We start from the raw sequence: 14,714 nt of genomic DNA on the forward strand, positions 1-14,714 counted from the left end.
ACAAAGCTAGACTCAGGTTCACAAACAGCATCTCCAATAATCTTGTCTGTGTAAGCTATGTCTGTGTTTTTCCTCGGTGACATTATATTTTCAGGCAAGCTTCCCTAAGTCATGACAAGACGGCAGATTTCCATCTTACCAGTTTAGCAATCCCAGTTAGAAGCAAGAGCCTCTCAGAGCCTCTTAATTCCCTACGCTCCTGCACAATTGGCATTGTCTTATTGGCCAACCATAACTCATTGGCTCCATTGTGAACCCATGTAGACGTGGGCAAGGACATAGGTAGGAAGCAGGGAGCAACAGTGTCCTTGGGTCACAAACTCTCTGTCTTCCGAATTGAAGTCACTTTAATCACATGGACTACCAAGGGCAGAGGCAGGGATTTCCAGAGGAAGACTAAGTTTCTGTTTTAAGAAGAAAGAAGGTGAATTCTCTGGTGATCCAGTGATTAGGACTACACACTTTCACTGTCGAGAGTGTCAGATCGATAGAGAAGTAAGGGCCCTGCTGCACCTGTGTGAACCCCTTCCCCCCCAAAAAAAAGAAGGAAAAGAAGAAATGTGGGTGCCAATCAGCAGACAGGTAGAGAAAGCAGCAGGCGTACTCATAGTAGGGCTCGGAAGGGGAGGTTAACACTGTCGTTCAACTGAGCGTTCTTAGAGGGATGGGAGATCTTGGGATCTAGTAACTTGTTCAGTCATCTTCATTTTCTCCCTTAAGTGTAGAACTGTTCTACACAAACTGTAGCTGTGAGGAAATGGGAATGGTAGCAGTGGCAGTTATGCCAACAGAGCTCTCAAGGTGAGCTAGGACACAGCAGAGCCACACCACTCATTCATGCTGGCCAATGAGCAAGGTCAGTGTTCAGCATGGAACAGTGACCTTAGACTCTGCAGGCATGTTACCTTGTATTAATCAAATCTCAAAGATACCCTTACAATTACAGAATAAAATGGAATTTAGGAAATTGAGCTGACTCCACTGAATTCATGATTGCATTGATTTATGGCTTGTGTATATAAAAGCGGCATTCAGGACACATTAAAAACAAGAAATAATTTGCTTATCCTGATGAGCTTCATATCACTGATGCTTTTAAAATTTTCTAAAACTAACTCTGGGGCTGACCTGAATTAAATAATGGAAAGCAGTACATTATTAAAGGAAAAACAATCCTTTTTTATTCCTTCCTGAAAGTAAATGATTTTAATTTAACAAGTTCCAGAGGTCATGTTATAGATAATTCTACAGATAAAGAGTTGATTCTTGACATGTCTCATCCTTTTGGCTGATGTTGTAAGTAAGCTGAAATTCTACTCTTCCTTGGTATTTATTCAGGTCACTACTTTGGGTTGGGTCTGGGAACCATTACAGCTAATACTTTTCATTGTTTGAGCAACTAACTGTTAATGCCCAAGGCAGATAGTCATTTCTTAAATATTTTCTCATAAATGAATTGGGAAATTTTTTTTACTCTTATTCCTATTTTATCTGAGAAGTAACTGAAAGCAACCAGTGGATTTTAAAAATCTATTCCAAGATTCTCAAAGAATAGGAGTGCATTCCCCCTTACAAAATTTCTAATGCTAAAAAATTTAAAGATAAATTAAGATATGTTTCTCTGAAATATACATTATATATAATGAATATATATATAGAAAATATATATATATATATATATTCTCTTTCGGAGAAGGCAATGGCACCCCACCCCAGTACTCTTGCCTGGAAAATCCCATGGTTGGAGGAGCCTGATGGGCTGCAGTCCATGGGGTCGCTAGGAGTCGGACACGACTGAGCGACTTCACTTTCACTTTCATGCATTGGAGAAGGAAATGGCAACCCACTCCAGTGTTCTTGCCTGGAGAATCCCAGGGACAGGAGAGCCTGGTGGGCTACCGTCTATGGGGTCGCACAGAGTAGGACACTACTGAAGCGGCTTAGCAGCAGCAGCAGCAGCATATTCTCTTTACAACATAGGTTGTTGTGTTTATTGTGGTTGTTGTTTAGTTGCTCAGTCACTCTGACTCTTTGCAACACCATGGACTGTAGCCCACTAGGCTCTTCTGTCCATGGGATTCTCCAGGCAAGAATACTGGGGTGGATCACCATGTTGTATTTATGCAAGTAACTTAATCAGGTCAGGCTGCTATAACAAAATGTCATACACCAAGTGAGTGAGTGAAAGTCACTCAGTTGTGTCTGACTCATTGTGACCCCATGGACTGTATAGTCCATGGACTGAATTCTCCAGGCCAGAATACTGAAGTGGGTACCCTTTCCCTTCTCCTGGGTTGACTAGGCTTAAAAAAACAAGCATGAACCTCTTGATGAAGGTAAAAGAAGAGAGTGAAAAAGCTGCTTTAAAACTCAATATTCAAAAAACTAACATCATGGCATCCAGTCCCATCAGCTTATGTCAAATAAATGGGGAAAAAATGGAAACAATAAAGCCCAGGCTTTATTTTCCTGGGCTCCAAAAGTACTGTGGATGGTGACTGCAACCATGAAGTTAAAAGACACTTGCTCCTTGGAAGAAAAGCTATGGCAAATCTAGACAGCATGTTAAAAAGCAGAGACATCACTTTGCCGACAAAGGTCCATACAGTCAAAGCTGTGATTTTTCCAGGAGTCATGTACAGATGAGAGAGTTGGACCATAAGCAAAGACTGAGCACTGAAGAATTGATACTTTCAAATTGCGGTGCTGAAAAAGACTCTTGAGAGTCCCTTGGATGCAAGGAGATCCAACCAGTCCATCCTAAGGGAGATCAGTCCCGAGTGTTCATTGGAAGGACTGATGCTGAAGCTGAAGCTCCAATACTTTGGCCACCTGATAGAAAGAGCTGACTCATTGGGAAAGATCCTGATGCTGGGAAAGATTGAAGGCAGGAGGAGAAGGAGACGACAGAGGATGAGATGGTTGGATAGCAGCATTGATTCAATGGACAGAAGTTTGAGCAAACTCCAGGATATAGTGAAGGACAGGAAAGCCTGGCATGCTGCAGTCCATGGGGTCGCAAAAAGTCAGCCACAACTTAGGGACTGAATAACAACAAATTTCTCACATTTCTGGAGACTGGGAAGCAAGATCAAAGTGTCTGCAGATTTGATATCTGGTGAGAATCTTCTTCTGGTTTGCAGGTAGTGAAATCACCTTGCTTTATTCTCACATCACTAAGAGAGACGACCTTTTGCTATAAAGGCACTAATCCTACTGTGATGACCCCATCCTGATTACCTCAAATAAACCTAATCACCAAAAGGCTCCACGGTCATATACCATCTCAGTGAGGTATAGGGCTTCGACATAGGAATTTTTGGAGGGCACTAACATTTAATGCATAACAGTAAGGTTGTAAACATTTCTATTCTATTTAGCAAATATTTATATAGCACTTAATATATGCTACTCTGGACACTACTGAGCACACACTCTTCTAGAAATGTTAACACATTTCATATTCATAACAATTCTGTGAGGCAGACACTATCATTAGCTTGCTTTAACAGAGGAAGAGCAAGAACAGGGACAGATTAAATAAATTGCCCATGATCCCATGGTCACATGGCAGGTAAATGTGCAGTTGAGATTTCAGCCTTGACAGCCTGTTTGACAAAATCCCTCTGTTCCTGAGGCAGACCCTCTTCCTCCACTCCCCAATCCTTCTCACAGCATCCACAGAACATCACACACATCCCCAAAGTCCTTACCTACTCTGGAGGGTCGACTTAGACCAACTACAGTTTAATCTAACAAGGGATATTGAAACTGATGCTGAAAGTGAGAAGGCCTCAGTTACACAGAATTTGAAATGTAAGTACATTGATAGTTGATTCCCAGGAGGACTTAGTTCAAAGAAATAGGCAAATTCAAATAACATGGAGTGAAATGTACCAGTAATCTAGTATTTGTGTCCAAAGCCATATCTGTTTGCTGTTTAAAGTCAGGAATCTTAGGCACTCGCTTTCTGATCTTAAGATCTTTTCTGCCCACAGTCAGGCCTAGGAAAGGTGAAGGGACCTCCTGAGCCCAACTTGGCCCTTTATAATACCTGATATCTGCGGTGAGTGAAAACACAGCCCTCTGTGTAACAAAAAGTGGTGCTCTTGGAATCACTAAGTTCCAGAATTTCGAAGAGAGGACAGATAACAGATTACAACACAGTATCCTAAAATAAACAGGGAATCAACCCATTTAATAGTCAGGTCCCTGGCCCTCGCCTCCAGTTCATATCTCAAACAAAACAAAATAAAACAATGGCACTAGTGTGATTTATGTTTGATCCTAGAACATCAGGTATTAGACAAAGGTTCTTACATATAAACTGAGATGATATGTTATTTTAAAAAGTGCATTTATTTCAGGGATTCATAAAGTCTACAAAATGTAAATTAAAGAAAAAGAGGAAAGATAGACAAAACAAACAAACAAAGGCTGCCATTCTAGCCTCAACTCGTTCAATCTCCAAAATGGAAGTGTCTTTGAAAGAAATTAACTCCCCCCTAAACTGTGGGGCAGTCACTATACTAGTCTAATCAGTCTGACAACGCCCGCTGACAACCAGGGGTGTCCGGGCGCCCACGGCGGCACCCCTCTCGACCTTAGGTAGCCCCAGCCTGGCGGCCACTCATTCCCCACGTGGGGATTTGGGCACAAAGAGGACACCCCGCTTGCGTGGACTCCCCGGGAGGCAGGCGGGGCCAAGCCTTCCTTCCGGACCCGGGAATGACCCGCGCGTCCGGGAATTTCCCGGGCCCGGGGCTGCCAACTCCCGCCCCAACCATGGATAAAAGGGGTTCGCTCGGCTCCGAGAGCCACAGAGCCCGCTCAGCCAGCGCTCCCGCCAGCCTTCCCGCCGCAGACACAGACCCTCCGAGCTGAGACCCATGGCCCGAGCCGCGACCGCCGCTCCCCGGCTCCTCCGCGCCGCGATGCTACTCCTGCTCCTGGTGGCCGCCGGCCGGCGCGCAGCAGGTGAGAACCGGCGCCCGGGATCCCCAGGGCGGGACGGGGACGGGCGGGTACCCATGGGGGCAGCCCCTAACCCACTCTGTCCTTCCCGCAGGGGCGCCCGTGGTCAATGAACTGCGCTGCCATTGCCTGCAGACTTTGCAGGGGATTCACCTCAAGAACATCCAGAGCGTGAAGGTGACGCCCCCGGGCCCCCACTGCGGCCAAACCGAAGTCATGTAAGTAGAGCCATTGTTGTTGTTCTTATCACCCCGGCAGTCCGGATGCCCTAACCTAGACTTACAGCCCGACCTCCTGCCTCACGTGGATTCTCCCTTCTCTCTGCAGAGCCACTCTTAAGAATGGTCAGGAAGCTTGTCTCAACCCTGAAGCTCCCATGGTTAAGAAAATCATCAATAAGATGCTAAACAAGTAAGTCATGGATTTTATTCCTACTTGCAACTAGAGTCATTGCCCTCAAATACTGGCGTCTACTTCCTGAAAATAGTATTTGATAAACCCACAGTTTAGTTGTAGGACTAAAAACCATTATTTCCCATTAAATTTGATCTGCTCTAGTGTCCAAAGGCTGTTTCCAGCTCCCTCTGTCCTGATCCTCCTCTCCATCCCCATTCAAATGAACCTCTTTGTTCCTAAAAGATTAAGTAGGGCTTTCCTGGTGGCTCAGAAGGTAAAGAATTCACTTGCAATGCAGGCGACCCAGGTTCAACCCTTGGGTCAGGAAGATCCCCTGGAGAAGGGAATGGCTACCCACTCCAATCTTCTTGACTGGAGAATTCCATGGACAGAGGAGCCTGGTAGCCTACAGTCCATAGAGTCACAAAGAGTCAGACACAACTGAGCGATTTCAAAAGACTAAGTAAATTTAACCAGAAATGGTAAAATGCTTCCAACCCATTAAAGAACAGATGTTGTTTACCTCCATTCCTCAATGGTTTCTACCTGAAAAATGGAGACCCGGGTTTCCGGCAACCAGGACCTCAGAAACTTAGCAGTGAAGAGCAGGACTTTGCAGTGAAAGCTCCCTGAGTTCTAGGATGCCTATGAAAGTTTTTAAATCTTTTTTAGCAGAAACCTTTTCTGAGTGCAGAGCTGGGCCAGGGTCTCTATGCAGAAGTCCCTCCAGCCTTGGGGCCTGTACAAGAAGAGTAGCTTTCCTCAGCACCTGTAACCCTAACCCTTTTCTCATTGTAGGGGCAGCACCAACTGACTAGAGGGAAGTAAGAAATTCACTGTGACAGTTCCTGAAAAGTGGTCTGTGCTCTTATAGGAACTGAAAATGAAGAAGAGAATGGCTGGTTTCCAGGGACAACTAGAAAGGACTTGATGTGCTGGACTATTTTATATGAGTTCTATTTATTTATATATGTATTTATTTTTCAAAGCTGGTATTTTAGTCTTTTACATGTTAGTGTTTAAAGATGTGATTATGTTAATCAAACATAACCCAGTCCTGATTGTTATTTAATATGAAGATGATGAGTTTTAAATGTTTTATTCAACTGATATTTATTGGAAGACCATAAAGTGCCAGGCTCTGAGAGAGAGGTGGAGGTGATGAGTGGGAGAGGGAAGTTCTTACAATCAGTGAAATCACTACTAGAATCAGGGAAAGTATGTGCATTTCTATTTCTGTACTTTTTTTAAAAGAATGTCAGTTGTTATTTATTGAAATGATTTCATATTATGTGATCAACATTTTAATGTTGAAATTTCCCTTGGACATTTTATGTCTTGCTTGTAAGGCATAATGCCTTGTTTAACGTTTACTATGTGGTGTTTCTCTTTGTTTTGGAACAAAGAAGTTAAAACTACTGTTACATTTTTTAAATGGCATGAAAATAAAAGTTTTGCAAAAAAAATAATATGATTAAGTTTTGTTTTATTCTTCTTGATCTTTAGTTCCTACTGGGTGCTCAAGGTATTATACACTTAGGCTTAGATTGTACCTAACTTTATGCCAACTCCTGGCTGTTATTCCCTTATCTTTCTCTAACTTGAGAAGGAATATTTGATATACTACCCTCCTCAACCATTTTGAGAATTCTAGTTTTATTAAAAAAAATTCCTATTTTTTTCACACTGACAATTGTTATTCAAAATTAGTTCTTTATAAACTGTTGAATTTTTATTAATATTTTAATAAGGGCTCCTATTAAATTGTTTTGATAAATGGTTTTCAAACAGCTATGCCATTCTTTTCCTTTTAATGAAGCTGGGAGAAAAAGATAGAAAAGTAGATTATTCCTAAGAACAGGAGCAGTTTGTGTTGTTTAAAATGACAATAATAATGGTCAGTAGAAATAAATACATACTGTACAGTAAAATATATGACAAAAGTAACACAAATGATAGGTAGGGAGATAAATAGATTTGTAATACAATGTATTATACAATATAATACACTGTTAGAGAAAGCTTTAAAGAAAATTGCAATGTGGCAAGAATATAGTAACTTTTAGGACAACCAATAAAAAGAAAATGCTAAATTTTAGATTTAAAAATCTAAAAAGGGAAGAAAATGGAATAAAAGAAAATACCTGTATAATACACAAGTAGACAAAAATTAAAGAATAAAGAGACAAAACAACAGATGGCACAGGGAGAAATGGCTTCCTTTCTGAAGGATTTCTAATAATATAAGTAGAGCCTCTTGAAGGTGGGGTTTAATTCCAACCCTCTCACATACACTTGAGTTTGGGCTGGACTTAGTGACTTACTTCCAAAAAAGAGGTAAGGAAAAAGGAAAAACAATAAACTTACAGTAGAGAATCTGTCACTTAACCAAGTGATTAAGGTTATTATCACCACTTGATATCACTTGATATCATGTGAGCATCATGTACTCATATGATGTGATGAGGACACTTCATCTTCATGATATTCTTACTCCAAATCAATAATCCCAGTGTAATCATCAGAAAATCATCCTAAAAATCCACATGGAGGAACATTCTACAAAATAACTCATGAGCATGCCTTAAAACTGTCAAATTCCTGAAAGACAAAACTGAGAATCTGTCACAGCTCTAAGGAGACAAAAGACACATGATTTAATGCCATGTGGTATGCTGGATTGGATCCAGGAATAGAAAAAAGACATTAATGGAAAGTGGTGAGACCCAAATGGAGGCTGGAGTTTAGTTAACAGCAATGTGCCAATGCTAATTTCTTAGTTTTGACAAATGATTATAAATATGTAGGATATCAACAAGAGGAGATACTGGGCCAAGGTCCACAGGAACTCCTTGTGCTGTGTTATACAAGTGTTTAGTAAATCTAAAATTATTCTGGGGCTTTCCTGGTGGCTCAGTGGTAAAGAACAGGTTTGCCAATACAGGAGATGTGGTTTTGATCCCTGGTCCAAGAAGATCCCACATGCCACAGAGCAAGTAAACCCATGTGCAATCTCCAGCCTGGGAGCCACAACGACAAACTCCATGCTGCAGCTCCTGAAACCCACTCAGCATAGGGCCTGTGCTCTGAAACAAGAGAAGCCACTGCAAAGAAAAGCCCATGCACTGTGACTAGAGAGTAATCCCGCTCCCTGCAACCAGAGAAAAGACTGAGCAGAAATGAAGACCCAGCTCAGCCAAAAAAAAAAAAGTTAATTAACTTTGAAAATTATTCCAAATTGAAAGTCCATTTTTCAAAAGATAAGACATTAAGTCCAAATATATTAGAAATTATAGTATATTGAAATGGGATGAAAACTCAAAAGTCAAAGACCATCAGGCTGTGTAATTAAGACAAAAAGAATTAATGTTGCTTAAAAAAGGCACACTTTAAACATTAGGGCCTAGATCATTTGAAATGAAAAGAATTAAAACATGATATCATGCAAAAAACAATTGAAAGAAACCTGGCATGGATATATTGATGTATTAATTACTTATTAATTTATTATTAGTATAAATTATTTATATACTTGTTAATGGTTGATATATTGTGCATGCATGCTAAGTGACTTCTGTCATCTCTTTGCAACCCTTTGTGAGCCTACGGACTTTAGCCCGCCAGGCTCCTCTGGGATTCTCCAGGCAAGAATACTGAAGTGGGTTGCCAGGCCCTCCTCCAGGGGATCTTTCTGACCCAGGGATTGAACTTGCATCTCTTACTTCTTCTGCATTGGCAGGTGGGTCCTGTATCACTAGCACCACCTGGGAAGTCCCTGATTGATATATTAGTTACAACCAAATAATACATTAAGACTTGAGATATAAAGAAGGCTGATTTAAAATAAAAAAGTGGCAATTTTACAAGGGACAAAAATACTTAGCGAACTTAGTAACATTATCAAAATATATAAAGCAAAATGGAGAGAAACTAAAATGAAACCACAGTTTTTAGAAAACCAATGTTTTCTAAACATTTTAGAAGTTTCTAACAAACTTCTCTCAAAATCTGTAACAGTATAGAAGAGTTAAACAACATGACCGACCAATCTGGCTTGAAAAAAACACATGGGCATGTTTCACCTAACAACTGCATAAACCAAGTTTGGTTTTCCAGCACACAGATGACATTTTCTAAAAGAGAGTATATGTGAGTCATAAAGAATGTATCAACAAATTTTAAAACCTTAAAAAGTTACAGAGGATATTCTCTGATCATCAAGATTTTTATGATGATTATAACTTTCCTAGCTGAAATATGTAATAACATATCACTGTGCATGATATGTTTGCTGTGATTTATAACTCATCTCTCAACTTCTAAATTTTGCTTCCACAATACAGAAAGCATCAAAACAGAGTCATCATGCTGCTTTCATGCCCATTATAGCCAAGAGTGATAAAAAATATTTCCACAGAGACATTTCCTCACTTCCTATATCTATTTCTTGACATATTCTTTGGTAATTTTGGCATTTCTGTATTTTTTTGGCTTATACATATGTGATGTACTTTAATTACCTCTGCAAAAGTTTAAAAAATAATCATAAAAAAATGGAAAGTCAAAGTTTACACTGAAATCTATTCTTTAGAAGACTTGGAATAATGCCCAAACTTAACATATTACTTGGTATTCAGAGATAATTGAAATGAATTTAAATATTGAGAGATTTTGAAGTTATCAGGCTGTCTTTACAACAGGAACAGAAGGTAAGACTAACTCTATTGCAGAAGAAAGTACACATGAAGAAGAACTTCATGTTTCAGCTTTTTCCAGTACATATCTTTTGCAAAACTGACCACAATCTCTTGCATCAATATATTGTATGTGCTTTATAAATGCCCTTTGACTTAATATTTCTGACCTAAAACTGATAGATTGTCAGATATTTCTCCAGTAAAGATGGGTTTATTCAAGACCAGCAAAGAATTTCAATTTGAAGTCTGCAGCCATGGCAAGCTCCATCCAAGTCCCCAAGCGGTAAGGGAAGAAGAAAATTTTTATAGAAAGGAACAAGAAGTTGGGAGGGCTACAGTAAATAAAAAGTTCATGGATTTTCATTGAGTCTTTGCAAGGAAAGGAGTCTTCCTCCTGCTGGGCTCTGTTCTTGTCCCAGAGTGTGAGAGCTCCCCCTTCTGGTCATTCTGTTCTATTTGGGTTTCTATGAAGTTTCTGCCTATTATTATTTATTATTGTTAGTTTTACAATATCTACCACCCTTCCTTTTCTGCACACACTGTGAATCTTAGGTTACCCTAGCCTTTCCTCCTCCCCATGGTAGACAGCTGATAAAGGTCACCTTGAGGTGAGACTTCCCAATGGAGGTAACATCCAAACTGGGTCTTGATGGAGAAGCAGGATCCTGTGAGCACATGGCCTCCAATGTCCCAGCCCTGCCACCTCTTCCAGCCTCTTTCCCCCTCTTCCTGCTCATAGAGTGAGCTCTAAATGCAAGACACTTGCTCTCTCAGTACTCACATGCTCTTTCAATAACCATGCCTTTGCCCACTTGATCCTCTCCTGGAATGTTTTCCACCCCTCTGTGTTCCTCATTTACTTGGAAAGCCCCTTAAGATTCACATGAGTGAGCCCTTCTTTCAGGAAAACTTGTCTGACAACTCTCATAAACCGTCTATAAGAGTTGCAGTAAGTCTCCCTTCTCATTCCCAATACCTTGGGAATGGTTTGCCATGGTAGCTTTTCCGAAAATTTTCTTTTTTACATTCATTTCCTACTGCATTGAGGGTTAGATGGTAGCAGAGTCTCTTATTCCTCTTTATATCCCCAGCACCAAACTTCATTCCCACCTTATAAAAGCTGAAAAAATAACCATTGAAAATGAAGAAACAAATGGAGAAAGGCATTAAATTTGAGTTGAAACACCCTCCTTTTACATAAGATAATTCTAGCAGTAAGTAGAGTCAGTAACAAAAAACCTAATTCGAACTGGGTTAATGAAGAGGGACTCATTTGACCTATGAAACTAAAAGACTGATGAGTAGATGCAATAAACCTCAGTTCAAAACTTCAGAACAGTCTCACTCTGGATCAGGCTGCTTTTCTCTGTGCTGGCTTCATTTTAGGCAAGCTGTTCTCAAGCGCAGGCGAAGTTTTAAATTTCTGTTCTACTAGATATAACCCAACAGGAAGCAAGGGCTTTTTAATTTGTTTTTCTGAGCATTTCTCGACAAAAAGACTCCAGGGATTTTTTTCTGACTTGGCTAGGCTTAGGTCACTCATCCACTCCTGCATCTATAGAATGGCTTGTGGTTGGACCCAGACTGGAAGGACTGACCAACATCACCTTCAGTCCTCACTTCACTCCTGGAGCTTTAAAGCAGGGTCACTCTACCTGAGCTACCCAGATTGGGAGAAAGAAAAGATGCTTCCCACAGGAAAACCAAGGTTTTTCTCCACCAAAACCTCCTCCAGAAGCAGGAGGAAAGGGCTCAAGGCAGGCAGAAATGACAAATATACTAGAGACTGGACCAGGGGCATGACCCTGGATGAATGTTCTGGACTGAAGAAGCGGATGGATCCAGGCATTTATTGCTTCCAACATCTTCATTCTTCTCCTCTCTGTGCCAGAATCACTCTACCCAAAGTAATCATTGCGGCAAGACAGGGTTGGCAATTGTGGGCACAACTTCCCAAGGCCAGCATGAGGAGAGCAGCAGGGCACAGACCATTCCTGAAGCTTCATCATCTGGGGATACAGCACCAACTCTGGATTTTAAAATCTTTATTTATTTGGCTGCACCAGGCTTAAGGTGCTGCATGTGGGATCTAGTTCCCTGACCAGGTACTGAACCCAGGCCCCCTGCATTGGGAGCCCAGAGTGTTAACCACTGGACACCAGGGAAGTCCCACAACTCTGGATTTTAAAGGCAGATTAGATAATGTCAATCAAATCTGCATAATGCTGTAAATATGGTAGCTCAAAATGAAATTTAGCTACTAATTCTTTTAATATAGGGTTGGCTCTATACTTTTAAAACCGGTGATTGCCTTAGTTGAAAGTTTGTGTATATACATTTGCCATTCAGCTCATAAAATGAGTAATTATTTAGGGAAGATGTTTTTTAAAACAAGAAGGGAAGAACATGGGTTACTTTAGTAGGTTTCAGAATACTATTGCTTTTTATTTTTTAATTTTTTTCTTTTGTTTTTGGCCATGTTGTGAGGCTTGCAGAATCTTTTTTCCCCAACCAGTGATGGAACTCAGATCCTCCATAGTGAAAGTGTGGACCACTAGACCATGAGGGAATTCCCACATTATTGCATTTTAAATGATCTGAAAAATAATATAGTGCCATTAAGTATTAGATTTTGAGAATTGATATATTAAAGTAGAAAAAATCTTTTGCACTTTATTTTGTAAGAAATAAATGTTCATTAAGCAATGTTTATTAAGACAATATACAAATTCTTAGGCATAAAGTTGAAGATAATTCTACAAATACAATGCTGCTTCTTGATATGGTTTATCCTTTTGGCTACTACAGTGTTTTGATTCTTTATTCATTCACCCTGAGTATTGGCTTATGCCAATACTTTGGTTTGGATCTGGAAAGCATTAGAGCAAACATTCTCTGGTTTCTTAAGTTATAAAGAGAATAAATGTCTGGGTAGTCTCCAATTAATGCTGAAGGCAAAATATTTTAGATAATAAAATATGACAAAGTGCTCAAACAAAGTCAGGAGAAAACTGTGATCCTTATTTCAGCAAATAAGAGCTAATGGTATTGCTCAGTTCGCTTCTGGGAAACTCTCAGGGTAGAGTCATTATTCCTGACCTGATTTTTGAGTTGAAGTCCACTGATTTGGAAAATCAAATCGCTAGATGAATAGATATGGATTTTATTAAATTCAAGTATATAATATTCATGACACAAAATAAAATTCTTGTTGTCAGTGAAATAAAACACTGGAGACTCGAGTAGTTGGCTATTTTCAAGTTTTAGGAAAGGCGAAGTTGAACTATTCAACCATGAGAATAACCAAAGAAACTGCTCTTGTGAAGTTAACTGTCATTTGTTTCAGGAAAAATAAGTAATTTTTTTATTGTGGAGCGGCTAAAGCTACACTACCTGAAGCTCAAATTCTGAATTATCTTAACTCTGAGATCTTGGCAACTTATTAATAGTTTCCCTGTGGGGGAAAAATGGTGAAGAAAATAAACTGGTGACTATTACATGAGGCAGTTAAGACTAAGTGGGTTTTACATATATGTAAAAGATTTAGAATATTGCCTATTACATCAAAGTGTTATTTATGATAGCACTTCATGTTTACTTAGCATCTCATAAACACATAAAACATGTCAGTTACTAGAATGTTGAAGAAAAAAGGAAAGATCTGCAAAAGTTTGTTTCTTGAACAGAAGTTTAAAAGTCTTAATAACAATCTCATGTTTTCTGTCCTTTATACTTTTTTCTATAATAAGCAGATATACATTTTAACCAGAAAAATAAAATCAAATTGTTTTTAACTTTTAAAGAATAGATATTATGTCTCTGAGCCACTGATTATCTCAAGAAAACCTAATACAGTTGACCCTTGAAAACATGGGGGTTATGGGTACAGCTGAAAATCCAAGTATAAGTTTTGACTTTCCAAAAACTTAACTACTAATCACCTACTGTTGACTGGAAGCCTTACCAATGGCATAAACAGTCAATTAATACATATTTCATTTAGTCACTAAATTGTGTCTGACTCTTGAGACTTCATGGACTATAGCCCACTGGGCTCCTCATCTGTGGGGATTTTCCAGGCAAGAATACTGGAGTGGGTGGCTATTTCCTTCTCCAGGGGATCTTCCCAACTCAGGGAGAGAACCCGAATCTCCTGTGTCGGCAGGAGGACTCTTTATACCGCTGAGTCACCAGAGAAGCCCATATGTATTATATACTTTATTCTTAAAATAAAGTAAGCTAGAGTAAAGAAAATTAGGGCACTTTTATTAGGAAAATTTTAACAAAGAGAAAATACATTTACATTACTGTACTGTATTTATTGATACTTTAAGTTTGTCATATGTTTATAAGATGAATCATCTGTCAGTATCTCCATCAACATTGTCTTATTTAATACAAAACACTATAGATGTTATATGCACTAATAACATGACTCATCAAAAATGAAAGATAATGTAAAATTCATATTTAATTACAGATATAATGATTAATGCATTGATAAGGAAGCAATGATTGCTTTGTGGTAGCTTAGTATAATTGATACAATTGCTTCACAGTAGCTTAGCCTATATTCTAATGAATGAACCACTATAAAAACCTTATGGCCAACAGTATTACAGTCATATTCATAACATAGTATTAGAA

General features: G+C 39.4%; 1 protein-coding gene across 1 annotated transcript; it reads left to right on the forward strand.

The window, feature by feature from the left end:
* The first annotated feature begins 4,871 nt into the window (after positions 1-4,871).
* LOC128049610 (growth-regulated protein homolog gamma-like) lies at positions 4,872-6,747 on the forward strand. The gene is made up of 4 exons (XM_052641866.1): positions 4,872-4,977; positions 5,069-5,192; positions 5,302-5,385; positions 6,169-6,747. The coding sequence occupies exons 1-4, from the start codon at positions 4,890-4,892 to the stop codon at positions 6,182-6,184; spliced, it is 312 nt and encodes a 103-aa protein (XP_052497826.1). The 5' UTR covers positions 4,872-4,889; the 3' UTR covers positions 6,185-6,747.
* The last annotated feature ends 7,967 nt before the right edge of the window (positions 6,748-14,714 follow it).

The sequence above is a fragment of the Budorcas taxicolor genome, chromosome 6 (genome assembly GCF_023091745.1).
Source record: "Budorcas taxicolor isolate Tak-1 chromosome 6, Takin1.1, whole genome shotgun sequence".
Classification (NCBI taxonomy): domain Eukaryota; kingdom Metazoa; phylum Chordata; class Mammalia; order Artiodactyla; family Bovidae; genus Budorcas; species Budorcas taxicolor.